Source organism: Pleuronectes platessa, chromosome 15 (assembly GCF_947347685.1).
Source record: "Pleuronectes platessa chromosome 15, fPlePla1.1, whole genome shotgun sequence".
NCBI classification, from domain to species: domain Eukaryota; kingdom Metazoa; phylum Chordata; class Actinopteri; order Pleuronectiformes; family Pleuronectidae; genus Pleuronectes; species Pleuronectes platessa.
Window position 1 is genome coordinate 9,085,531 of NC_070640.1, and position 26,288 is coordinate 9,111,818.

Sequence of the window (26,288 nt, forward strand, 5' to 3'; positions counted from 1 at the left end):
AGACAGTGTTGCAGCCAAATCCAATATACAATTAAAGTAAATGGCGATCACTTCTTCAAACGTAAAAAGAACGACATTCAAACTCAACTCGAAACAGATTCATTTACAGCGTGTTTGGAGCCTAAATGTCCTCTGTGATTGTCATGTGAACGTGAACACATGGTGTAAATGACTCTATTACAAGTCGAGTTTGAAGGTGGGGCTTGGATGACACCACATAAGCAGTATGGAGTGAAGTTGTTTTTTAAGTCTGAATAAGTGGTCATCAGTTACTGGTAAGTTATCGGCATAGTAATAATGATAATACTAATGAGAGAATTTACATTTTCGGGTGAACTATCCCTTTAAAGGAGGACATCAACAAGAAATGCACGTTTTTTAACAAAAAATATTTTCAATTAGACAAATGAAAAGGCGATTGAATTCCAAATTCAAAGACTTGTACACTTCACTAACTGTGTAGAGGGTTGCAAACATCTAATGCATGTTTAAGGGCCTCAATGAACATCTATTTTATTGATGTGCTAAATATTTGTTATTTTGTTGTATAGTTTATAAATCATAATCTAAAATTAATTTCGAGTGGGGTGATCGTTGGAGCTTTAGTATGTTATAATTGCTATGTCATATATGTATTATCCCATTTAAACAAAGTAATTTTAATTACTGTGAGTTGGTTTACATAAAATAGATAAAGTATATATGATGTCTAAGGGGGTGCTCGAAGGAGAGGGATTAAACAAATTATCACTGCATATGATGAAGGTGCATTTTATCAATATTCAACATGTTCAAGTTTATCAGATATGAAGACACTGACATTGAGCTAGTTTGCAGGATGTGTCGAGTTCATGTGTGTTGTGTGTGTATGGATTGTTTTGTAATGGAAATTTACTAAATAAACTTCTTAGTTTATTCTTACAGCAGACATTTCCATCTATTGTACTGCTCAACATAAACTTTGATGCACCCACTGTCTAGCATGTGAGCCATTGTCTATTCATGTGTTGCGGAAGTTAATCCTGAGGTCACTTGGATTCTATAGTGACCTTTGCTGTACTCTTTGGTTGGACTGTGTGTTTGTCCTTTGTTCGAAGAACTCAGCTGACTGAGACACCACCCTGACCATACACGATATTTAAGTTACGCATGTGTTGGTATAAAAAGTGCTGGGTCAATAAATACCAAAATAAATAGATAAATAGAAAAATAGAAAAATAGAAAAATAGATGAATAGATGAATAGATGAATAGATGAATAGATAAATAACTAGATAAATGAATAAATAGAAGAATATAAAAATAATAAATAGATAAATAGTTAAAAAGACAAATAGACAAATAGATAGATAATTAGATGATTAGATAAATAGATGAATAGATATATAAATGAATAGTGGGCAGTCTGTAGTGCGCATGCTCAGTACATCCTTCTTGGTACTCTGGATAATGGCTGCTAGGTGAGAGGAGCGGATGGCCCGCATCCTTCGAGTGTGAGACGCTTCCACCGACAGGACCGTTAACTCGGGCGGTGCCGAGTTAAAATGGTCGATATCCGACCTGAAAAGCATCCCGAGACAGACGCTAACTCACCGAACATCGTCCCGCCGATGTAAGTTCCCCTGTCTTTCACTTGTTGGCCTTGGCCGGCCGCTTGTTAGCCCGGCTACAGTTGGACTTAGTGGCTGGGATAGGAGGGTGGGGGGGGCGTTAATCTTCACTAGCTGCTTTGACATTAGCTGCTTTTAGCATCATGCTCGTGTCGTGTGCGTGGAACCGGAGAGCCACAGCCTCGTAATAACCGAGCGCCCTCCTCAGGTATGTGCATGTTTCGCGGTGTGTTGAAGTGTTGCTCGGTTGTTGACAACAGCTAACTAATGCTAGCTAGCTACGTTAGCTTTGAGATTGACGGCTGCTGTCCGCCAGCTCGCCATCTCCATATCACATGTTCGCCTTTACAGCTGCATCCCATTATCAAGACAAGTCTTATTATTATTAATATTAATATTATTCTTATACTGCTGCGTTCACACCAGCCCGGTTAGCTAAGTGCTGCGGTGTTTATGCGGCGAAGCTAAGCTAGCGTCGAGACGAAGGGGTTACTAGAGTTCATGGCGAACCACGAACGATGCCGCACTCGGTCATCCGCGGAAGCTGGTGGTGCCCGTGTTTCAGTGGAGCGAGTCCTGGTATAAATAAACCCATTCAGACTTAGTGATACTACACAGCACCCTGTAGCCGTTAACGGATTAAGATACTTAGACAAAACTGTGGGAGACTGCTGCGTTATATAAGGTCGGGATTCTGCGAGGACATCTCACTGTGATGGTCGTTGTGAATTCAGTTATGTAAGTTGTCAGGATCCTGTCCCAGGCCGCAGGTAAATCATATTCATATTCATAAAAGTGCATGTACTGTACCTCACAAAAACAGTCGTTGCAAAGAGGATAATTTAAAAATAAAAAATATGACATGTCAAAGGCAACAAGCAAAATACTGCAATAGCATTTAAAGACAGCAAATCGTATTCTACCAAATCTAAAATCAAGGGGAACAAATTAAATGTGGCAACATCATTTAAACTCAACGGCAAAGGACAAAGTAACCCAAGGTATTGCTAATAACAAGTATTAGAACGTTTTGACAGATGATTTGAAAACAGACAGTGAAGTTACTGGTATGGGTTCCTCAGGTTAACTCCTCCAGGTTGTTGTGGTGATGACAAAGGCCCGGTCATCTTTGGTTTTTCAGTCTTGAACGAGGAATATCTAACGGGTTCTTGTCAGGAGATCTCAGGCTTCGGGTTGGTAAGTACTGATTTAGAAGCTCAGCCAAGACGCTTTGTGCTGAACCATGCAGTTCATTGAAAGTCACCAGCAACAATTGGAAACCGCTCATGTCACCTCTGAAGAAGCCTCCGTAAGTGTGGTTGTAAGTGCACATCAGAAGCTGGAGGTAACATATTTTGTGGAAAAGACTGCAAGAACTGAGTTGTTTGTCAATGTCATCACCTTTTGCCTTGAGGGGGAAAAGGCAACATGTTGCTTCCTGAAATTTCACTTTGTGCTACTGTGAATTTACTCAAGCTCCAATACCGCTGCAGGACAGTGATTATTAGTTATTGGTTTGTTTGAGTTCCTCCAGTATTAAAACAAGAAGAACCAGTTTAATATTTAATATTTTTGCATCAATGTGGTTATATGCCTCAGTAAAGACCTTTAACGATATTTGATTCATGGATATTCTCTTCTGGTTGCTTTCATAAATACAGGGTTTCTCAATTTAAGTACATTGACTTGTATGTTTGCATCATGATACTTTGATATTCAATTTCCACACAAAGAAGTGTAATTTACATGTTAATAGAACAGTCTGTGCGAAAACTGAGGAGGTGTGTAGGTGAATAAGCAGATTGGGCTGGTATGCCTCATTCATCAGGCCTGGTGTTGAGTCACACCTGCATGAAAAACATCGAGAGTGTGACACAGTTTCCTTGTGCTCATTTTACGTTCTGTGCAGCTGATATGCAAACAAACTCGCCCAGAGTCACCTGTAAGTCTAAATTGATTATTGACTGATAGATTAGACTATGTAAATGCTACTTAGGTGAAGCAGTTCATCATGTAGCCAATCCTCGTCCGAACTAGCTAATGCATAAGGAACTATACCATGGAATAACACTTTGGGAAGTGGAAAAACCTTGCGGTATCCCTGTGGAGTTACATCCTAATCCAGACTAGCTGGTTTCCGCTAGGATCGTGTTTCCTGCATACGTTAGACATACGTTAACACACATACGTGAGGGAGGTCGGCAAACAACAACAGTTGTATCTGACAGTAGTTTTTAGTTCTGTCAACTCAACCAACTGACTGCTCCTCCTTGCACAAACACATAAAACCACTGGGGAAGCAGCAGTGAAGCGCCACTGTAGGAATTATTTTAGCAGGTAGTCATTTCAACAACGTGCCCTAAACAAGGCAAGAAAACACCCACGTTTTCCCCAGTAGTGTGTAGCTTAGTACATGTTTCCCCTCAGGTCCTAACTGACTCCACTAACAACTAGTATGTGACTTTGTTTCCAGTTTTGTACATGGTGGAATATTAGGTTATAGCTTCCAAACCAGCCCAAACTATATTTTGCCATATTATGCAAACACTAAATGTTATTGTGATATTTTTCATAGATTCTGCAAGTACATGTTTATTTAGCTTTAGCTTGAAATATGGACAGTTAAACATTATGCAAACAGCCACATTTATTGCTGGTTTTAAGCAATCTTAACTGGCATTGCAATTTGCTCTTTTCATGCAGAGATTCACTTTCACTGCATTTTAAAGCACATTTTGATTGTTATCTTGCAAAAAAAATTGTGGGTGTTTATCTCGCCTGCTTCTTTCTACACTTCCTCTTTGCGAGTCTATATCCTCTTTGCATCATGTTCAATCTAGTCTTCTGTGTCTATCTCTACAGTGCACGGCGCATCCACCCTTGACATCCTGTCTTCGTGGCCACTTCTGCCTGCCGATCAGAGGGTAAACTGAGGTCATGGCAGTCAAGGACCGCGTCGAGGCGGTGCTCAATGTGGGCCTGCGTGTTCCCAGCATCATGCTGCTGGACGTCCTCTACCGCTGGGATGTCAGCTCCTTTTTCCAGAAGATCCAGCGCTCCAGCCTCTCCAACAACCCCCTGTTCCAGTACAAATACCTAGCACTCTACCTGCACTACTTAGGTCAGTGGTACTGTCACACACACACACACACACACACACACACACACACACACACACACACACACACACACACACACACACACACACACACACACACACACACACACACACACACACACACACACACACACACACACACACACACACACACACACACACACACACACACACACACACACACACACACACACACACACACACTATACAAATGCTTTACACAGTCTGCAGTTCATGCATTTTAGACATTGGAAAACAAAGCATGTGCTGAAAAAGCTGTGGCCAGTATGTCAGAGTTATCGCGACCTGCTGTAGGTGTTTGGTTTGGCATGGGTTATCAGCTGAAGTGGTTCCTGCTGTGCTGGCTTTATCGGCAGGTCGAGGGCCAACAGAGTCAAAGTTTTATCCCTCTTGATTAGATTTGCATGATTTCTTTTTTTCCCCCTTTCAGCATCATAAGCCCTCTGTAGCTGACGGGTTCAGTTTCAAAATGTTCACACATGGTGGTCTGCTGTAAGCCACCAGACTATGCATAGTTGTGAGCGTGGAATGAGAATAGGTGGAGTGTGGCAACTGATCTGTTGATTTATCCACTGATAAAATAATATTTAAATAGATGGATGCAGCCTTCTCCTCCAGCTTGGTGGTGGCTCATGCCCCAGCTCCCTAAATGTTTCTCAAATTTTGGAGTCGTTCAGTTTCTTTTGCACTGCCGATAATTTTCCTTTGTCTGTTTAATAAAACTTCACAAGGAGAAAACGATGTGAGTGGGTGTTCATGCTGTTCCCCTGGATACCTAGTAGTGAGAATTGCTAGTGCAGTGACAAGGAAATGATACCTCACTGCCTTCCCACATACTGATATTAGCCAGAGAAATTGTCCGAATCAGGGGAACTGCTGTCAAGATCAGTTCTCAGTGAACTTTAACAGTGTCTGTGTTCGTGGAGGATTGTATACTTGGATTTTAAGTAACATTAATTTAAGTCTAATAGCTACAGTTAGGTTAAATGCTGGAAATCCCATTTTTTGACCGCTGCTATAAGTTTGTCTTTTGCCAAAACTCAAATCCTCCACTAACTCTAGAAAAATCCATTGACATATCCTACTGAAAGTTGATGGTGGAAACCTTAGTTTTGAAGGTAGCGAAGGTTGAAGTAATGAACTCTACCACATCCCCCAAGTATGAGGAAATGTGGATTAAACACTCCCTTAAATCATTTCCACTTAAATGTTAACATAAAAGGTTTACAAGTGTATTGTTAGTCTCCCTCAGCTGTTGTAAACCTTGTGATTCAAGGGATGACAAACCATTTTAAGGCTGTTACTCATCAACTAAAAGACAGAACTATCGTCTAGGACAGACCATCAATCTGATTCCCGTAGCAAATAATGGAAACTTGATGTTCTAAAGTCTGTGCAGCTCAGTGATCCAGTCAGACACATTTCCATTGACACAGAAGCAGTTCAAGGCAGAAACAAAAGTCGCATTGAAGTTGAAATGAAGTCTGCTGTTAGGGCTGTGGTTTCGGCTGCAGCTACAAGAAAACCCACAGCATATTGTTGAGTTTAGTGTTTGTTTCTATGCCTTTGTGTTTGTGTCTGTGTGCTGTCAGACTGGGCTGCAGTTGGTTTATGAGCCAATAGGCTTGGTATGTGCTGATCTGTGCTGTGTGTGGACAGAGAGAGAGAAGGGGGAGAGAGGCAGTCAAACCAATGTAACTGTTGCTATGCGAAAATATAATAACTTTTGGATATGGTTTTATTTTACTGTTGTACGATAAGCCTTTTGGCAGTTGTGTTGTTTATTGACTGTCAAAAACAGCTCTCTGCACTTAGATAAGAAACATCTGTACACAAACCCGAACCATTTGAAATGCTTTACTATTTATATATATATATATATATATATATATCTGTTGTATGTGACCATGTGTGCTTGTGTGATTGCCTTGCAGGTTACATCCTGAGCTTGGTGCTCCTCACTCTGCCTCGTCAGCACCTGGTGAAACTCTACCTGTACGTCCTCACGGCCATGCTGATGTTTGCCGGTCACCAAGTCTCAAGGTATATACACAAACACTAAGGATGCATGATGGGCCAATATCTTTATTGTAAATATCGATTATTGTATTTCAGATGATAATTGTGTGATAATACAGACCAAAATGCATTTATGTCTTACTGTCAACTATAATGGTTTATCCTACTTTAGATTTGCAGGGGGCTCCATAGCCTTTACTCAGCATTCACTGTAGTATACGAACTGACCCACAACGTGTACGGCCCCTCCCAAAACAACACAATCATGCCACATTTGAGCTTTTATTTCTCGGTATTTACAATCTACAACCCTCAGTTTTGAGCTTACCCCTTTTTCAAGAAAGCAGATGTGAATGCATTTCTTGTTGCTCAACTGGCCTTTAAGATGGTTTGTTTAAACATCTTAAATGTTTGTTTTAACGTCTGAAACATGGAGAAAGTGGTGTTGTACCTGCTTCTTTAATGGGACCACTAATCTTTATTGAATATGTAACACATGATGATAGCAGCTAAATTGATTCAGACGTCTACAGAAAAAATTGTCTTCAGTTTAGACAGAAATGATCCAAACTAATCAGGAAGAACTTCATCACACAGTAACACAATGCCCAAAATGCACTGCCAACACAACAAAGGATTTCATTATCAGGGATGAAGAAATGGAGGGTTTTAGACCGGCCATGGCCGTCTCTGACCTTAGACCTAGAAGAGGCTGTGGTAAAATGCTGGAAAGCATCCCAAATACAGAGTGCAACAGTCTGGTGATGTCAGTGGGTTGTGAACAACAGTAATAGAACTAAATATTTCATGTCATTTTCCTGTCCAACATCAGCTCCTTTTATTTTGTCTCCTAAAAATGGGGCCTGGTCATCTGTTGTTTTAAACATCTAGATGTAAGAACCAGGTAAAAACAGCTGAAACTTTGAACCCTCATCTCATTCGTCTTTATTACAACAAAAACAAAGGAAATGACTTTGCTGTTCCAATGCCGTTGAAGGAGGCTGTAGCTCTAATGTTTGTTTTCCTTTTGTTTAGCTATGCTGAACTAGGTCAGTTTATCACAGTCACTAAAGATCTTTGCTGTAAATTGAGTATATTTTGCCTTCTCTGTTTCAGGGATTATGTCCGCAGTGAATTAGAGTCCGGCTTCGAAGGACCTGTCTACCTGGAACCTCTCTCAATGAACAGATTCACCACTGCACTCATAAGTAAATCATTTAGCATGAATGCATGTACACTAAGCACATGTGTGTATTAAATGTACATGATGACGAATGAACACATTGTGCACAAACCTATTCAGGAAAATGCACTTCAGTAGTTCCCTATTGAGCTGTAGTCTGTCTAGCACTTCCCCAGATGTAAATACCTGTCTCACTTTCTGCTGTTGGTCAGCCTGGCAGTATGTCTCATCCATTTCTCTGTCTCTGGACAAACACACAATACTCCCAGTCATGGTTAAGTCAGTAAATTGGACATCCGCATCATCTCCTGTGACATCTCTTGTCGTTTATGTGTTGCAGGGATTACAGTAAAACTAATTGACATTCAACAGTTAGAATTGCTGTCATCGTCGTTTGAAGTACAGACAAACCAACACACAAGGATAAATACTCACAAAGCCACTTGTGAAGGCTGTGACCTAGGCACTGCAACAGTCCGGCACCAATTTATAAACCAGGCTTTACTCCTCTTCCGTTTCAGTTGCAATTTGATCTTTCTCTCTCGTTCTTTTTCCCCCCATGCATTTGGAAAATCTAGAAAAGCACGGAAACTTAATTTGATAGATCTTCCTTCCCTTGCAGTACTGTGGGAGGACTAAATGTCAATTCTATTTTCTGTGACAGCGGGAATCCCTAAGGAAATTACTAAACTCTCTTCTTGCAGCTGCAGTGTCTTTCTGGTGACGTGGTTGTGGAAACATTTAAGCTTCCGTAGAGATTCAATCGTTATTCAAAATTTCTTGGCTTTATCTAAAATGTCCCTAAAAGGTCACATCCCTTGCCACTTTCAGGACTACATTCCCACTACTACAATACTAGGAGTACGTTGAAATCTGGCTCATTTTAAAATGGAAAATATTCGTATGTGTCTGTAGGACCTGCTTTCATTTTGCTAGAGTGTAGTAACAGAGTCTCCTGTGCTATATATAGACCGTGCTGAGTGCTGATTTCACTGCTCAGTGAAAGCCTGAGAAAGAGAAAACAACATCCAGTGATACAGATATACTGCTGTAGAGAGAGGAGGGAGATTAAATCTGCTAAATACTAAAGTGGCCTCATATTGTCCCCACTCTGGGATCGCTTTGAAGGTTCTAATGGGAACTTATTTTAGGTGGGCTCCTTATTGAACACGATTTAGAACAATACTTCATTCAAAGCAGCTCCAAAATCACGTCGCTAAATTTGTTTTTGTCCATTTGTCTTCGTTTCTACAGGGTCTTAAAAATTCTGAAGTTGTATTATTGTTTTAAAAGTCTTGAATGTTAAAATAATAACGTATGCACATACTTCAAACATTTAGATACGTCTTAACTATGTAAACATTAATTTAACGCTAATTCTTTCAAGAGTTATATTTTGGCAGCACGTACAGCTGACTCAGTTCTTTCTCAACTATACCTACATTAGCACACTAATAAAACTATAAGCAAGACCAATGAGGAACTGATGACTGATACAAACACCCTGATCAGTTCCTTTTCTTTGATTATGTGGAAGTATATGTAATTCTGGGACTTCGATAATCCTTCATATCAGTTGGAGGTGATATAGGTTTTAAATATCATTAATTGTGTTCCTGAAAGGTCTCAAATTTAACTCTGCATCCTCTTTCAGGTCAGCTGGTGGTGTGTACGCTGTGTTCCGGTGTGATGCAGACCAAGAGGATTTGGCTTTTCTCTGCTCACCTTCTTCCTTTGGTGGCCAGACTGTGTCTGGTCCCACTGGAGACCATTGACTTCATCAATAAGTTCTCCATGATATTCACTGGCCTGGAGGTCATTTACTTCCTGGCTTCTAACCTACTGGTACCATACAACCTGGCTAAGACGGCCTACAGGGAGCTGGCTCAGGTAAAAATTATTAATGAGGTCACATGTTGCTAGCTCTTTCAGTTTTTATTACCGGATTTCAGCTATAATAGTCCTGAGAGACCTCCACATGCAATATTCATGGTTTTCTGTCTTTGTCCCAATTACCTCCGTCTCTTCTCTATCTCTGTCACTCGCTCTGTCCCCCAGGTGGTGGAGGTGTATGGGCTGCTAGCATTAGGTATGTCTCTATGGAACCAGCTGGTCCTTCCTGTTCTCTTCATGTGTTTCTGGCTGCTGCTCTTCGCGCTACAGATCTACTCCTACTTTAGCACCAGAGACCAGCCTACCTCAAGGGAGAGGCTCCTTTTCCTCTTTCTTACCAGGTAAAACCAGAGCTTACACTGCCACTGATTGTACATCACTGACTCTTTGAGTGTGATCCCACGGCTTGAGTCATTGTATTCCTACAGATGTAGTGATGGTGTGGCAATGTTTAACAAATAATGTTGCCTACACATTTCAGCTCCACCCGTCTCCTCCTCTTACATGCTTTCTCCTCCCTCCCTGTCCTCAGTATTGCAGAGTGTTGTAGTACACCGTACTCCCTGCTGGGTCTCGTTTTTACTGTCTCCTTCATCGCTCTGGGGGTTCTCACACTCTGCAAGTTCTACCTGCAAGGCTACAGAGCCTTTATGAATGACAACACCATGCACAGGTCAGTTCCTACATATGTCTGTACCTGCAATTGTGTCTGTTAGTATGTTTTTCCTAATTGTAATCATTTACGAGGTCATGTTTTTTTGTCTGTCCGTGCAGAGGAATGACGGAAGGCATCACCCTGCTGATCCTCGCTGTGCAGACCGGCCTCATCGAGCTACAGGTCATTCACCGAGCCTTCCTCCTCTCCATCATCCTCTTCATCGTTGTTGCTTCAATCCTGCAGTCCATGCTGGAGATAGCAGACCCCATAGTCCTGGCTCTGGGAGCATCCAGAGACAAGTGAGATGCACTCAGTGTTTTGTAAAATAACCGGTATATGGACTGAATTTGTGTGTAAGAGAAAGAAGTAGAGATAGAGCTGATCATCTTCTCTTTTGCTCTTTCCACCATCCATCCTTTAGGAGTTTATGGAAGCACTTCCGAGCTGTGTCTCTGTGTCTGTTCCTGCTGATCTTTCCATCCTACATGGCCTACATGATCTGTCAGTTCTTCCACATGGACTTCTGGCTCCTCATCATCATCTCTTCATCCATCCTCACCTCCCTGCAGGTAACATACAAGTACATATCGATAATTATATACATTAAATCACTATGAATGTAATCATCATTCTACAAACCATTTTGTACCTACCGTCACCCCCAGGTTCTTGGCACTCTGCTGATCTACATTCTCTTCATGGTGGAGGAGTTTCGTAAGGCTCCTGTTGAGAACATGGATGAAGTTATTTACTGTGTCAATGGGACCTATCGATTGCTGGAATTCCTAGTAAGTGTTCCACACACACATAAACACAGGATACATTATCTCGAGCGAGAAGGCAGCATGTGCCCAAGGCAGTGACATACAATATGACTGCGGTATCTCAGCCTCAATGACGCTTATCTCTTCCTCTGCCAGGTTGCGGTGTGTGTGGTGTGCTACGGCGTGTCAGAGACAGTGTTTGGGGAGTGGAGTGTGATGGGAAGCACCATCATCCTGGTCCACTCGTACTATAACGTCTGGCTCAGAGCCCAGCTGGGCTGGCAGAGCTTCCTGCTCAGGAGAGATGCTGTAAACAAGATCAAAAGCCTCCCCACAGCGAGCAACACACAGCTGGAGCAGTACAACGACATCTGTGCCATCTGCTACCAGGTATGAGTTGAGGAATCACGAATCATTCATTCTTAAGCTAGGCTCAAGTAAAGTTGTATTTGATACCTGTTCTCATTGGCTAAAATTGGTTTGAAATGTTGAATTGAACTGCAACTGCTTTTGTTTTGAATACTTCCAGGACATGAACACAGCGGTGATCACTCCGTGCAGTCATTTCTTCCACGCTGGCTGTTTGAAGAAATGGCTCTACGTACAGGAGACGTGTCCTCTTTGCCACTCGCAGCTCAAAAGCCAATCACCTGCCACCAGTGTCCCCAACCAAGAAAACCCTGCAGCCAATCAGATACCTGCAGGGCAGGACGAAGCCACAGCCAAGAATGAGCAGAAACCTGGTGACCTTCCAGATGATGGGAAGGGGGAGGAGGGAGCGGGAGAGCAGGAGGGAGAAAAAGGACCTGGCATGTCAGATGGAAAAACTTCTTCCACTTCCTCTAATGCGCCCTCTGCTCCCCAGAACCTTGTCAAGGCTCTGACATCCTCCTCCATGTCTTCCTCGTCGTCTTCTTCTTCATCCCCACATACAACTGATCGTCTGCAGAATCAGTTGCCCACAGAGCCTCCCTCTTGCTCTTCTTCCTCTGACACGTCGGACATACCCCCCTCGTCTCCATCGCCCTCCATCCCTTGTACATCTCACCACTCGTCTTCACAATTACAGGCCCAGGCAGAGATGCCCCCTGCTGAACCCAGGCCCGCCCAAGCCTCCCCACTCGACAGCCAATCGTCACAGCCCAACCGGCCCACCTCCCCATCTGAGGAACAGTCTGCCCCTCCGAGCAGCCGCTGAACCCCATTGTAACACATATGCATGCACATAAGCAGCTGTCAGTATGCATATATTCCACTTGTTGAGCATTTGGCTCTTTAATCGGGCCAGAAATTCAGCTCCAAACCCTTCATATCCATGGGAGTGATTCAAACTCAATTCAGTAAAATTTGAATTCATCTCAAAATCCAATGGGAGTTCTCCCATCATGTCCATCAAATGTGAAAACCTGATTGAAACCGAAGTATCATGTCTTTTTTTTTTTTTTTTTTACACATTAGAGACACACATCGTCATTGCTTTTGTTTTTCTCATTCCAGTCCCAGACATTTCATGTGATGGTTGCTCCCATCCTGCCTTTGTTCGTGCAGCTTCTCTCATCGCTGTGCTTGTCGTTATGTTTCCCTGTGGCCCTGTATGTGCCATGATCACACAAGGAAATGGGTCAGAAGTTGGGAGAACCTTGATGGACGATTGATAACTTACGGTTGAAATTCAAACGGTGGAAAAAGTCTTAACATTTCATATAGTCTACAGATTTTCAAGTTTCCACTGTCGGACGGCAGCAGCTGTGTGTTTGAATATGATGAGTTAACAGACTGAATGTCACCTCCTGAGGCCATCACATGACCTGAAGCCTGGTGCTAAGCAGAGGATACATGGTGTGGTCTATTCGAGGGTTGCAGTCTGAGCAAATCCATGTAGAGTAACTCATAACTCATTTCATGCGTCAGGCTTTCTCTATCATCATACTGCTTCAATATTCGATTCACACTTGTTTGGCTGGTCCCAGCAAAAACATTTCGTTCTCATCGCCAAACTCTTGTATTGTTGTCAAAGAGATATTTTTATGGTAACTTTTATTTCACTGCTCAATATCGACAACATACTGTGCAGATGGACTGAAAACAAGGGAGGGGGAGATGAGAGGAGGTGGAAAAAAAGTAGCCCAGGCCAGAGTTTGGATTTGAAGCGTCAGCATTGTCCCGCAGATCCGGCAAGGAGCCCAAACTTTGTTGTTATTGGCTTTACTTCATCATGGTACTCATCCCCGCTCGTCCCCCCCCCCCCCCCCATTTGTACCAGTCCATCCCAAGTTCATCAGCTCGGCGATTGTTGAATCCCTTTATGTCAGGACCCAATCGCATCCAAACACCCCGTGTTTTCTAAGACCATCATTATTATCCTCTTGCTGCTCGGTCACTTCACCCCATGAAACATTACTACCAGCAAATTTAGCTATGAAACATAGCTTATTTTTTGTATTATTATTTCACACGTTGTTATGCACACACATACTTACCTTAGCAAAGCGGGCAGAGAAGTGTGTGTGTATGTGTGTGTTGAAAAGTCAGAGTATTTAAATGGGAGACTTAAACTTGAGAATGCAGAGTCCTAATGCACGCTTGTTTGTAGAGCTTGCACGCTACCACGGTTACCATAGCATTTATTTGTTTGTCCTCCGTGTGCTCTAACCTTGCTACCGATGTTTCTCTGCCATTTCGCTCTCTCTCTCTTTTTTTGTGTCTTTTTTGAGTCGCATTTGCACTAATGTCATTTATACTAGCAATGCTCCAAAGCTGTTCTGTGGCTGTCAGCAACCAAATACCCTCTGACATGTTCCTTGTGTCCAAGGAAGCAGCCCAATCTGTTTGTGTCTAATGTATATAAATGTTGCTCTGTATGGCATCTATATTAAACCAGAGGAGTGTTGACATGACAACTAGGTAGGGCTGAGTTCTCAGAAGCTTCACAGCGGCTCAGGGTTTCTTTGTTTCTGTACTTAACCTGTGAACAAGGAACAAACTTGTGGCCGAGAAGCATTTTGGGGAAACCAAGGGTTTCTGATCTGAGACCAGCCAGTGTTGCTGCTTCTCCTGTCTATATGACGCGTCCTGAAGCTGGTGTGATCACTCTGGTGCCCTCTAATGTTAGGAGTGGGATCAGCATGGTGCAGATGGTCAGGAGAGGCAGTAGTTAACAACCCTCAACAGTATTACATTACTACCACTAGTACTAAAGGTCTTATTATTATGAATGACTTTATTATTGACATTAAGCGAAGCATTGGCTGCAGGGCTGAGAATGAATACATGATCAATGTAGGATCAAACCTGGCCAACGCTGTTTAACTGTTTGTGTTTATTTCTTTTCTTCTTTTTTTCTAAAGAAATGAAAATGTAGAGTTTGATGTATTTTGCACATGTTCAAATGAAAGGCAAACATAAGGACTCTTTGTTTTTTTGAACTTCTCATTTTATTATTAGATCCATTCCTCAGGCTTTGATTCAAACGAAGCCCTTGACATGATTACACATTTCATTATCATTGTGGAGCATTTTTTAATTGTGCCATTCAGAAACATCACAAGCAAGATTAACTGTTAACTGCTCCATGAGGTTAAAACTGTCATTGGCAACTGTATGGGAATTTGCATCGCAGCAGAAGGTGATAAACGACCATCAGCTCTCCATTCCTGACGCGTTTGAGTTCATACTACATATTCTTTTAATTACTGTCAAGGACAATTCCATAAATGTTGGAAGGTAAATGTAAACTTAAGTATTTAAAATGTGATCATGCAACCCATAGAGAAAGCTCAGGTGAGTCTTTAAATACATTATTTACATTCCTGTGCATCTCTTGATATACTATAGCTGTGGGATTGGCTTCATTTAAAATGGATCGGCAACTGTTTAGGCTATTTGCCTGCAAGCTACACTGCCAAAAAATAAGACAAGCCTTCGCTGCTGCTCTGCACATGAACGACATCATCTACACGTTCCTCCATCTCCGCCCTGTGCCTGAGTGAAGTGTTAAAGATTGTAACACATTACATATCCCGTCAGTCCAAAAGTGCAAAATTCCTTCCTCTATTATGTTGAACATGTAAGCGAATATGTTAAAGGAATGGAGAGCTGCCATCTGCACTCTGACCACATTTATTTTGTGAGAAATAAGAGAGCACTGCTGTCCAGTATCGTTGCCTCTGACGGGTGTGTTGAGATTTACGTCAAAATAACCCGGATCACGTTCTGGGCCGCTCGGACTGAAACTCCTTTTCACCTCCACTTTTTTTTCTCCACACACACATTCAGGACCTGCTCTGTAAAACCTGGCTCTGAATGCAAGTCGTATTCTGTCAAACTGCTCCATGGTTGGTTTTGGATTTTATGCCTGGCATTGCCTTGGGTATTTTTACAGAAACTGAATGTAGGAAATAAAATGAACCATCCACTCTGGACCCTGCTTTTATTTTGTTGAGATGCCCTGACTCGTGGTTTGTTAAGCATTTTTACGTGTGATAGTGCAGTTGTTGTATATGAAGTAGTTATCTCTTATTAGATAGAGCAGTAGATAATCCTTTACTAATAAATTGGGTACTTATTTAGAAATAGAGTAGAATAAAATAAGCGTGTTTATAAAAACAATTCAACACAGAACAAAACTAGGATGACACTCAGTAGAGCACTTACCTCCGCCAAGACCCGACAGTCTCCGTTATTCAAACGAGTCTTACAGTTGTGTTTTTCACATTGTGTTTGTCAGCTGCTCATTGGTTGTACTTTCACAGATTTCCTATTTGTTGCCACACAGCAGCTGAAAACAACCTACATCCTTTATGAACCATATTTAAACCCACAGGACACAGATTCACATGGAATTGCACTCACTGCAATGACCTAAATATGTCAAACTTTTCATCAAGGTTTGTTTGTTTGATTCGGAAAAAACTTCTTAACTGAATACCATGACGTTTTGTGGACAGGTCGGGCATGACCCAAAGAAGAACCCATTAAATCTTGGCGTGGATCCAGATCAAGAGTCAGTTTCAGGTATTATATTTTACTTTCTCTAACATTGTGAGATCATATTAAAGGGTTTTTCTTTGACCCTTTTGTTGATTTCTCAGAAAAAGATTAATGTAAAATTGATAAAAAACAATCAGATATGTTAAGGGGGCTGATATTTGTGTGTAATTTGGTGCAGATCCCTAAAAAGATCTGGATCTAGTGAGTTTATATGTGGATTCATAAGGGGACTGTTGGAGCCAGATGGAGGTGCACACTCTTTGAGTGCCATTCTGAGCCATGTCATTGCGCAGTTTAGACACACGGTGGCGCCGTTGTATAGTTCTTTTTACACAGCACCGCTGGAGAGAGAAGCCCTGTTCTGTCACAGCTGTGTGGAGTCATTGCGCACGATCCAGTGGAATTAACTCGAACATGATCTTGTGTTTATGTTGCTCCTCTTCTTCAAATAGCTCCCGTTTGCTTGTTAAAATATCATCAGGTTTCTAATTATGTTTCTTGTTATTTAGGATTTTTCAAATATCCAATATAACACTTAAATACCCGTTTACTTTAAATTGCGTACATGTGATGCTGCTTTCAAATTTAAAGTCGCCCCTTTTTTCTCTTTGTATTAAATCACCTCTCATAATTCTATCGGAACTGGAAATCTCCATTTATCGCTATATTTTGTATAAATATATTTTGACGTTATGAGACTTAAATTAAAACACTCTCGTAATCATATTTTCCATCTGTCGATAATATCCCACCTTAATAGTTTTGGTGAATATTTTGACCTTTTATTTTGGCATTAGAATGAACAGAAACTACGCATTTTAATTCCCTTGAATACATTAGAAGGTTGAAATCTTAGTGGCGGAGTGACACGCACAGATTCCTCCTTATTTCTTGAATTGAATAAACTGAGCTGACGCTCTGACTGGGATCGATCCACACAGCAGGAGCCTCTCCACACTCCTCCATTCACATATTTCCTCCTTCAGCTGTGAGCGCGCTTAAATCCCACATACACCGTGTCTCCCTGCACATATAAGCAGGAAACTGCCGCATAAAAGACTTTTATTCTATAGTATAATCAAGGTCAAGAGCGTTTTTCAATAACCCCAGGGAATTAAAGCCTGGAGCGGCGCCAGTTTGGCCCTGCCAATCATTCTCTCTCACTGAATAATACAGAAGTTGTTGACCTTTTGCACTTCGACAGATCAATACCATGTCGCTTTATTTTTATTTCATTTTTATTTGTTTATTTATTAAAATGGCTCATGGAATTATCCAGGCTATTAATATTTGTGTTTTTGTTTGGATCCCTTTGCTCTCGGCGCCGTGATGAATTGTTTGAAATAACAGATGGCGCTGGAGGCAGAGACAAAGCGGGGAAATCTGGTAGCAATTATCCTCAATTATGTTCATTGTTATTTTGAGCTAATTATTGTTATTGTCACTTTAGATTGTGCGTCTTGCGGCGCTGCAGCCTGCAACCAGAGAGGCTATAGGAGACAATGCGTTTGTACGGTGAGATGTGGCTTTATGGGATTGAGCCAAAAACCAGTCGGTCTAAATTAAAACATAAAGGTTCAGGCTGAGGGTTCATATCAGATCCTGCAAATGTCTGAGGATGGAACAGTCTAACGATCGACCTGTTTAATGCCTGCGTATTTTCACTTCTTTAAATTCACAGTTTTTCAGGCACAAAATTGAAATGAAATAATCGTCTTAATATGATAAAAAAATAATTGTTGACATTTCTGGGAAATATTAATAAATAAGAAAATAAAATCGTATGTCTTATCTCAACGCTCCAATGAAATAATGTTCTCTCTTATTTGCCAAGATTTTTTTTTTTTTACATCATTAAGTCCACCTAGTGAGTTTTTACGCACAACTTTCCGAGTGGATTTTCGGCCTTTCAGCGCGCACACGAATTATTCTCTACTTCTACAGAGGAGCGTTTTTGCCTTGAAACATTTTTGTGTAAAAAAATAATAAAAGAATCCCTTGAATAAAGACAGATCGGGTCCCGGGACACGCGGCGCAGCGGAGGACAGCGGGACGCATGAGGAGGAGATGGGGCTCCGCGGACCTGACTCTCAGCTCTCGTCTTTGTTTGGGGGCGTCTCCTCTCCTCCTCTCTCCTCTCCTCCCGTCCTATCTGTCCCCTCCCCTCCTCTCCTCCGATCCGCTCCCTCCCCTCCCCTCCCCTTCCCATCCGAGCCTCCCTCTCTCTCCCCCCCTCGGGCGGGAGAAGCCCGTGTTTGGTTCTCAGAGTGAGTCCTTTGGGAAGAGTCACAGAGCGTATTCCTCCAGAGAGAGAGACGGAGCGCAGTGTCGGGAGTCAGCCGCAGGAAGCAGCGCTGCACGGGACCTCCGCTAAAGTCCCGCTCCACTGGGCCGAGAGACGCGAAGAGAAAGCAAAGAGCGAAAAGGGGAAGAAAGACGCGTCAGATGATGATGACATGTGATCAAGGTGCGAGGTGATCTCTCTTTTTCTCCGTGACAGCTCCAACTGTGGATCTCCGAGCGCACCGGGAGTGACTTTTACGCACCTTCCCACACTGGCTCAGTCCGCGTCCTGGTGTCCGTGACGATTTCAATTCGTGGTTCAAGTCATTGACATTGTGGATCCTACTCTTCTGATGTGATCTCCCATCAGATTTAGCGCCCACTTCCACCCCAGGACTAGAATTAAAGGAATACAGAGTTTATTGCCTGATTTCCAGCGAAGCGCACGCAGCAGCAGCAGCGGCGGCGAAGAGCGCACCCACGTTTCTCCACTTGAGTCAGGGTGAGAGATCAGGAGTGCACGGTGACGCGGGGAGAGACCGTGAGAACAGAGGTTTAGAGGCACCAGATCTTCCGAGGTTTGTTAATGTTCGGGATCCAGGAGAGCATCCAGAGAAGCGGCAGCAGCCTGAAGGAGGAGCCGCTGGGAGGCATGAACGCGGTCCGGGGCTGGATGCAGGGGGGCGGCGTGCTGGACGCCAACACGGCCGCCCAAAGGTGAGCTCGTCCTTCCTGGAGGAGACACCAGCAGCCTCCTTTTACCTTCCCATGGATTTTTAAATTTCTGTCAGGACGTACCGCTGCCTGTGCAGGACACAAGGCTGCGATGATGGAGAGCCTGGAGGATTTAACTGCTGCTAATTTGAGAAATTAAGATTTCCATGCATGCAGATTAATTCCACAACACATCGATCTCAAATTTTTAACTTACTAAACAGTTTATGGCAACGTGTGTGTGTAATTTTTTTTACATGCAACACGCGCCTTCTGGACCAGTTGGCTGTGTTTAAAGAGCATGAAACCAAAAGAACATATAAATAAATCTGGGCCTTTGATTTGGGTTCGAATGAGAAAAAAAGTCCATCCTCCAACTTATTTAAACAAACACATCGTTTTTATTTGTGGGGAATAAAATGATCTTCCTGCCCCATGGTGACAGAGATGTTAAGGTGATAAATCCTGCCCGCCTGTCACAGATTATCATCAGGATTGACCTCCACTATAAACACCTTTGAAAGTAATTGAAAACAAATGGAACTAGATTTTTGGGAGGATTTCATCAAATTTTAAAAATGTCAGCCAGATCAAGAAAATACAAAAAAAATCCTCTGAATTAAGTCAAACTTTTATCACCTGACCACTGTTCCAACACCGACTCTTTTCGCGCCTGTGTGTCCGCAGTGGAGTGGGTCTGGCCCGGGCTCACTTCGAGAAGCAGCCGCCCTCCAACCTGCGGAAGTCCAACTTCTTCCACTTCGTCCTGGCTCTGTACGACCGCCAGGGTCAGCCGGTGGAGATCGAGAGGACCAACTTCGTGGACTTCATCGAGAAGGACAAGGTCGGTGCAGAAACTCACTTTGATCATTAATGGATTTAATATCCTGAAAGATCCTTTATGCCATTTATACCATCTGGGAAGGCCTGAGTATTCCCCTGCGGTTTGAAATGCTAGGTTACTGATGTCAATGTTTAATCTCACATATAAAATAAAATAATGGATCATAAGTCATCCATACAAATTATGATTATTTTTTTTTATTATTATCATCATTGCTGTTATTATTATTTAAACTTAATTATTAAGTGTAAGGGATACAAGATAATATATAATACAACATATTGTGTAACTCAAAGACCGTCGATTAATTTTTAATTTGAACATTTGCCATAATAATACAAAAAAACCACCTCTGTGGGCTTTTAAAAAAAAAAATGTTTGAATTAACTGCTTCATCCAACACAACCACTTGTTCGTGCTCAAACAGCCGCGTGTCGACCGCGCTCCTCATCAATTATGGCCCCGTTTAAATGAGATGAAATGCGGCGCACGGGACAATTTGGTGTTGGATTTGTTTGCCCCCGTGAACAGAGCCGGTAATTACAAGGAGAATTAAAAAAAAGAAAAAGAAGAGCCACAGTAACACCTTGATTACGCACCGATAAATAACAGGGCTGCTTTAATACGTCCGCTGCTGTGCACATGAATTACATGTTTATTTAATGCATGACCGCTGTGGAGAGTTCAATCCCCTCCTGGATATATACACACACACATATATATATATATATATATATATATATATATATACATCATGTACACGCCTGCAGACCGGGGCTTCAAATAAATAAAATATTAATTTCCTAATATTCAATAAGCAGCTCATGGTTTGTTGTGTGTCTGTTAAGGAGACGACCGGAGAGAAGACCAATAATGGGATTCACTATCGGCTGCAGCTTCTTTACAGTAACGGTGAGTGAGTTCACACAACAACACTCTCCTGCAGCCTTTGCAACAGATTTCCTGTCTGGTGACACAGGAAGCAGCTGATGCATCTTTTATTTTTTAGATTTAAATGTGGGAAAGCAAGTGCAGCAGAGGGCCAAAGACCCAGAGGTGGCCCTTTTATGCTTCACCAATGTTTAATTTGACTGATTTATGGGTAGATGTCAGTGTTACAGGGCAGCTGCTGCACCAGTGGCTCACTGTCCCAAAGTTTGTCCAGTGTGTGTGTGTCTGCATGTGTGTGTGTGTGAGCTGCTGTTGTAGGGAGCTGTGGGTTGTGGTGTTTCAGGCCCATCAGCTCAGCCTGCAGCTCAGAGGGAAACAGCATCAGCAGCCTCCTCTGGGATTTAGATGATGGCTTGAAAATCGTACTGAACAATGTGACAACTGAGATTATTGATCTCAGTATCTTTTTGCATGTGGAGACGGAGCATTTACAAGTGATATTGACTGTAGACGCTGAGACGTTTTGAGACAAAAGCCGACAACATTTAACGTCATTACGAAGCATCACCAGGAGTCTTTAATGGTTTCTGGGTGTTGGAATCCGTTTTCATTGCATCATGACTGGAAACGGAGACTCTGGGATCTAATGATCTGCAGAGTCCTCTGTGGCAAATGTGCGATTCTGTGGTAAAACAGAGGCACAGAGGTTGAGTCACATTTATTTTAAGCTGGCAGGATGTCTGGTTGCATGTGTGAACAATTCCACCAGCGATTGTTTTGCATATCCCTGCTCAGACTTATTTTTTCAGCCATAAAGAAGTAATTTTCTTAACAAAATTGCACAAGAAAACAAAAGCTAAGATTAGAGCACAAAAAAACTGCTAAATACTACAAAAGTATTTCTCCAAAATGTGTTTTTTCTGCCTATCTTACCCTCCTCATCAACTTAAAATTGTTCGAACTTTCCTGTTGTGTTATGCAGGAAGAATAAAACTCCTCTATTTCTTTCACCCTTATCATTTTGTATATTTTATTTAATTTGACATATTCTGAATGCTCTTCTGTAGACGTTGTTGTGCTTGTTAAAATCGACATAAAGTTCAAGTTGTTCTCTCTTCTTCTGCATCCCAACAGGCATCAGAACGGAACAGGACTTTTATGTTCGACTCATTGACTCCATGACTAAACAGGTAAACACATGTTCTCACACACACACACACACACACACACAAACCCACACACCCTCTCTCTGTCACCTCTCCTGTTACCTCCCTGACAATGAGCCGCTCCACTGATCTGCCTGTACTCCGCCGCCCTCCTGTACTCGCACACACACACAAAAACGAGTGTCTATGTGGATGTGTGTGTGTGTGCAATTCAGCGGGTGGGTGTTTCCACAGTGTGTAAGTGTAAGTGTGAGTGGGTGGGGGCCCACACACACACACACACATACACACACACTCAGCCACACATACACTCTTACTCACACACACCGCATGGCTCCAGGCACTTTTGCCTGTACTCCTCTCGCTGTGATTAGAGTGAGGAGGCAGCGAGAGGGTGTTGAGGAACAGGAGCGTGATTCTCGCTGCTCACAGTGGGAAGTGGAAAGATGTAACGGCACCTCTGGGATTTGGTCTGCTGCACGGAGAGCCGTTTCTGATCAGATCCAATTTATTGCTAATGCTTGCGTTTTTTGTTTGTATGTATTTTTAAAAGAGGGCGAGAGAGTAGCAGGAGGAGTTGGGAGAAAGAGAAGAGAACAACAGTCAGGAGACAGAGTTTCTTATGTGCCTCCGGTAAACACTCAGCACAGAAAACCATTTTTTTGCACTAGAAATTGAGTGAGGATTTTCTCTCTGCTGTGATGCACCCTGTGTGTTTGTGTGTGTGTGTGTGTGTGTGGCAAGGTGTGTGGAGCCAAGGAGCCATGCCATGCACTGAATACTCGCTAATGTGTCTCCCTGCCCTGGTGGAGTCTCACATTGCTGCTGCCACGCCGCACCACATACTGTGTGTGTGTGTGTGTGTGTCTGTGTGCGTGTGTTTGTGTCTGGCAGGCTTAAGGGGCCACACTGTTCCCAAATAACACTGTATAGCTTGATCTTGGTCCGGTGACAGCCAGTTATATGCACACACACACACACACACACACACACACACACACACACACACACACACACACACACACACACGTACACACACACTTCGCTTCCTTCCTTTCTGACGATACTCATTGATATAATTCACTTACCCTAACCCTATCCGTTACAACTAAAAGCATCATTGGTCTTAACCTAAACCTAATGATCACCTGAGCCTTGAGTCTTCACCCTCACACAGACGTTTAACATTTGTGAGGACCGGGCAGAATGTCCCCTGCTCCACGAGTCCTCACAACAATAGAAGAACACACAGGGGACGCACACTCACTTAAAGCATGGTTTATTGCTCCACGTGCCTTTGCACATATATTTACATTCTCCCCCTCTCACTTACACATAAAACTACCACACACACACTTCCACACACAGTCAGACACAGACCTTTGCTCAGAGGAACCACAGGTGCAGCACACACACCTGCCTGCACCAGCGTCTTTGTGGGGAACAAGGTCTTTGCCTTTTAGAATAATTAAGATAATAAATCACTTTAAGGAGATGAAAACAATTTTTTCCACAGCAGTGAACATGAACATGTATTTGTGTGTATGTGTGTGTCTTTCATGTCCGGGCCTTCCACAAGGCCCAAGTATAAATGTGTGGGTGTTTATGTGTTAAGGGATAGAACACTAACAGGTGGTGGGACCAAAACAGCTGTGTGGTTCAAAAGACACACACGCACACAAGCACACACACTAATGCTACATCACCATTTAGGAGACACTATAATCCAAGACAAACACAATTGTGTCTCCATTTAATAAAACGGAAAATACTAAGAGAGATCAAGTTCTGTTTTAGAATCAAGACAATCTCATTTAGAGTTTCACTGCTTTAATCAAAACTGCGAGGAAAAGAGAAACAGCGAAAAGGCCAAATGACAACTATATTTAATTTATTACATTAAATATAATTTTTTCCCCTATTGCTTTTAATGAATACAGTTTCCCCGAGACCGTCACCGGACAAATGTCTCCAGTTTCACACATTAAAGGTTGTTGGGTGATGGTAGTTATGACTGTGAACATAATACTAAAAAAGCTCTTACTTAGCTTTTGAATGCAATAAAATGGGTCCAGGTGCTGATATCAAGAGCTAAAAATGGAAAAAATGGAGATTTAAACATGAAACTAACCCTCAATGAGAAATCACATTTAAGACATGATGAATTAATTTCTGCTCCATTCTCTTCATTTCAGTGTATACACATGGGCGTGTTGTATACTGAAATAACTGATTGGCTTTTTGGTTGTTGGTCTCTCTGTTCAAGTTTTAAAATCAGTGAAAGTCAGGTGTGTTTAGCTGTAGTGGAGCTGCATGTTGTTATTTGGCTCGAATCGTCGATTCTGTTTATTTCACACCTCTGATAGTAATTCTTCTGCCAGGAAAGTGAAGCCGACTCCGGTGTTTGGCACCTAACGCTGGCACCTACTTCTGTTATTCTGCTATTTCAGTCTGTCTTCCTCTTTGTGTGTGTGTGTGTGTGTGTGCGTGTGTGTGTGTGCACTGGGTGGGCCAGCACTGATTGTGTTGAGTGGAGGAGCAGAGCACCTCCACTTTTCAGAAGCCGAGCACGGTGCCGCTTGATCACGACTCTGTTCCAGAGAATAAAGCGTCTGTCACTGCGGCCCTGTCGGATCACTAGCTCGCTACTCGACCTGACACTGACGCGGGGGGGAAGTGTGTTAACGGCTCCTTGTTTACACGCCGCGCATGTCATGCTACTTCAAAGGTGGAGGAGAGTGCGGCGGAGATGCCGTATGAAAGGCCTGGTGAGGCGGAGAGAGGGAGGAGACGGAGGAGGAAAAGGCAGATGACAGAGAGGAGCAGAGCAGACGAGGTGACAGTGGGAAGAAGCCCACAGCTCCACATGGCTCAGGTTGCCGAGCTGGAGACACATTAGAAACTTTAGACCTCAGTTTAGCACAAGGCTTCTCTCTGAGTGGCATCTTTTTATATTCTGCAGAATCTGAGGGTAAAAAGCTCTCCTCTAAAGTCCGGACAGGGTCAAAACAGAACAAGGGTGGTTTGATTTTGACCAAGATATGGCACAGATGGAGATCAGCTGAGAAAGGACTGGATTTCATCTGCTGTATATCTGCAAAGGGAAAAAAAGGACCTGTCTATTTAGTTCATCACTTATCTATATATAGCACAAAGTGCAGCACAGTGGTGCAGTGCACTGTAGCCTCACAGGAGGAAGGTTTCTTGGGTTCGGTTTTCAGGCCTCTCTGTGTGGAGTTTGCATGTTCTCTCCTCATCTGGGTGGGTTTTCTCTGGTAACTCTGGCTGCCTCCCAAAGACATGCACACTGAAGTTAGGTTAATTGGACTCTAAATAGACTGTAGGTTATTTGTCTCTTTATAACCGTTTTCAGACATGAACTCTGGAAAATGCTGGAAGTTGCGTCTGGACATTGTCAGGAGTTTGCCTTTCACATATGAGGAACGCAGCAGGGGATTGTTGGGTCAGACATGTTTTAAAAGAAAAGGAAAGTAACCAGAACCTTCAGGTGAGCATGGCGCCCTGGGTAGAGGAGGCGGGACATGACGCAAAATATTCTGCTGCAGAAATCACATGTTTCCAGCACATCGCCACCGGCCATTATCTCGGAAGCGCGAATCGAATCACATCGTACTTCTAATTTGACATCATCGTCAGCATCTTGTGAATGTATCGCGGTATTACCTCCGTCATAGAAACGTGCCCACTCATTTCCCAGAACTTTGACTTGGGGGCAGGCATGAAAAGTTCTGGACATAAATGTCCGGAGCAACTTCTCGGACATTTGTGTTCTCACACACAGCCCCTCTGGATAACTTCAGGTAAATGTCCGGTCTTCAGTGCACGTCTGGACAGTGACCTGTGATTGGATAAGAACGTGACCAGGGTTGGTTCCCCGCCTCTTGGCCATTGTCAGCTTGGGTTTGTCTCCAGCCCATTTCACTGTGATCCCTAAAGCAACAGTTGTATAATGGATGTTCCTACATGAGCCCTTAGAACCAGTTTCTATTTGATCGGATTCACAGAGATTTTGCATAAATAAGTGTTTTTCTCTTATTTCCAGCACTTTTAAAAAGTTTTCCAGAGTTAATGGATTTAGGAAAACCTAAGAAAACAAGTAATATAATGATTTATTT

General features: G+C 42.7%; 2 protein-coding genes across 6 annotated transcripts in view; both read left to right on the forward strand.

Annotated features, from left to right (window-relative positions):
* The first annotated feature begins 1,440 nt into the window (after positions 1–1,440).
* LOC128456849 (RING finger protein 145) lies at positions 1,441–15,684 on the forward strand. 2 transcript variants are annotated; one of them, XM_053441226.1, is made up of 13 exons: positions 1,441–1,611; positions 2,692–2,806; positions 4,472–4,730; positions 6,683–6,791; positions 7,884–7,975; positions 9,605–9,840; positions 10,009–10,184; positions 10,376–10,516; positions 10,618–10,800; positions 10,923–11,070; positions 11,167–11,289; positions 11,422–11,655; positions 11,795–15,684. In XM_053441226.1, exons 3-13 carry the CDS (start codon positions 4,547–4,549, stop codon positions 12,461–12,463), a joined length of 2,295 nt encoding a protein of 764 aa, XP_053297201.1. In that variant the 5' UTR covers positions 1,441–1,611; positions 2,692–2,806; positions 4,472–4,546; the 3' UTR covers positions 12,464–15,684. The 2 variants fall into 2 exon arrangements, with proteins under 2 accessions (XP_053297201.1, XP_053297200.1); XM_053441225.1 differs by lacking the exon at positions 2,692–2,806.
* A 2,814-nt stretch (positions 15,685–18,498) lies between these two features.
* Positions 18,499–26,288, forward strand: part of LOC128457183 (transcription factor COE1-A) — an 81,758-nt gene continuing 73,968 nt past the window's right edge. For all 4 annotated transcript variants that reach the window (XM_053441755.1, XM_053441756.1, XM_053441757.1 and 1 more), the window contains exons 1-4: positions 18,499–19,254; positions 19,939–20,095; positions 20,944–21,007; positions 22,121–22,176. In XM_053441755.1, the coding sequence (XP_053297730.1) occupies positions 19,124–19,254; positions 19,939–20,095; positions 20,944–21,007; positions 22,121–22,176 (408 nt within the window). In that variant the 5' untranslated portion in view covers positions 18,499–19,123. The remainder of the gene's footprint in view (positions 19,255–19,938; positions 20,096–20,943; positions 21,008–22,120; positions 22,177–26,288) is intronic.

Excerpts from the sequence above, each read along its gene's own strand:
- LOC128456849 (XM_053441226.1), top strand. The coding sequence starts at position 4,547 with ATGGCAGTCAAGGACCGCGTCGAGGCGGTGCTCAATGTGGGCCTGCGT. Across the intron at positions 4,731-6,682 it reads ACTCTACCTGCACTACTTAG|GTTACATCCTGAGCTTGGTG; the intron begins GTCAGTGGTACT and ends ATTGCCTTGCAG. Across the intron at positions 10,185-10,375 it reads CTTTTCCTCTTTCTTACCAG|TATTGCAGAGTGTTGTAGTA; the intron begins GTAAAACCAGAG and ends CCCTGTCCTCAG.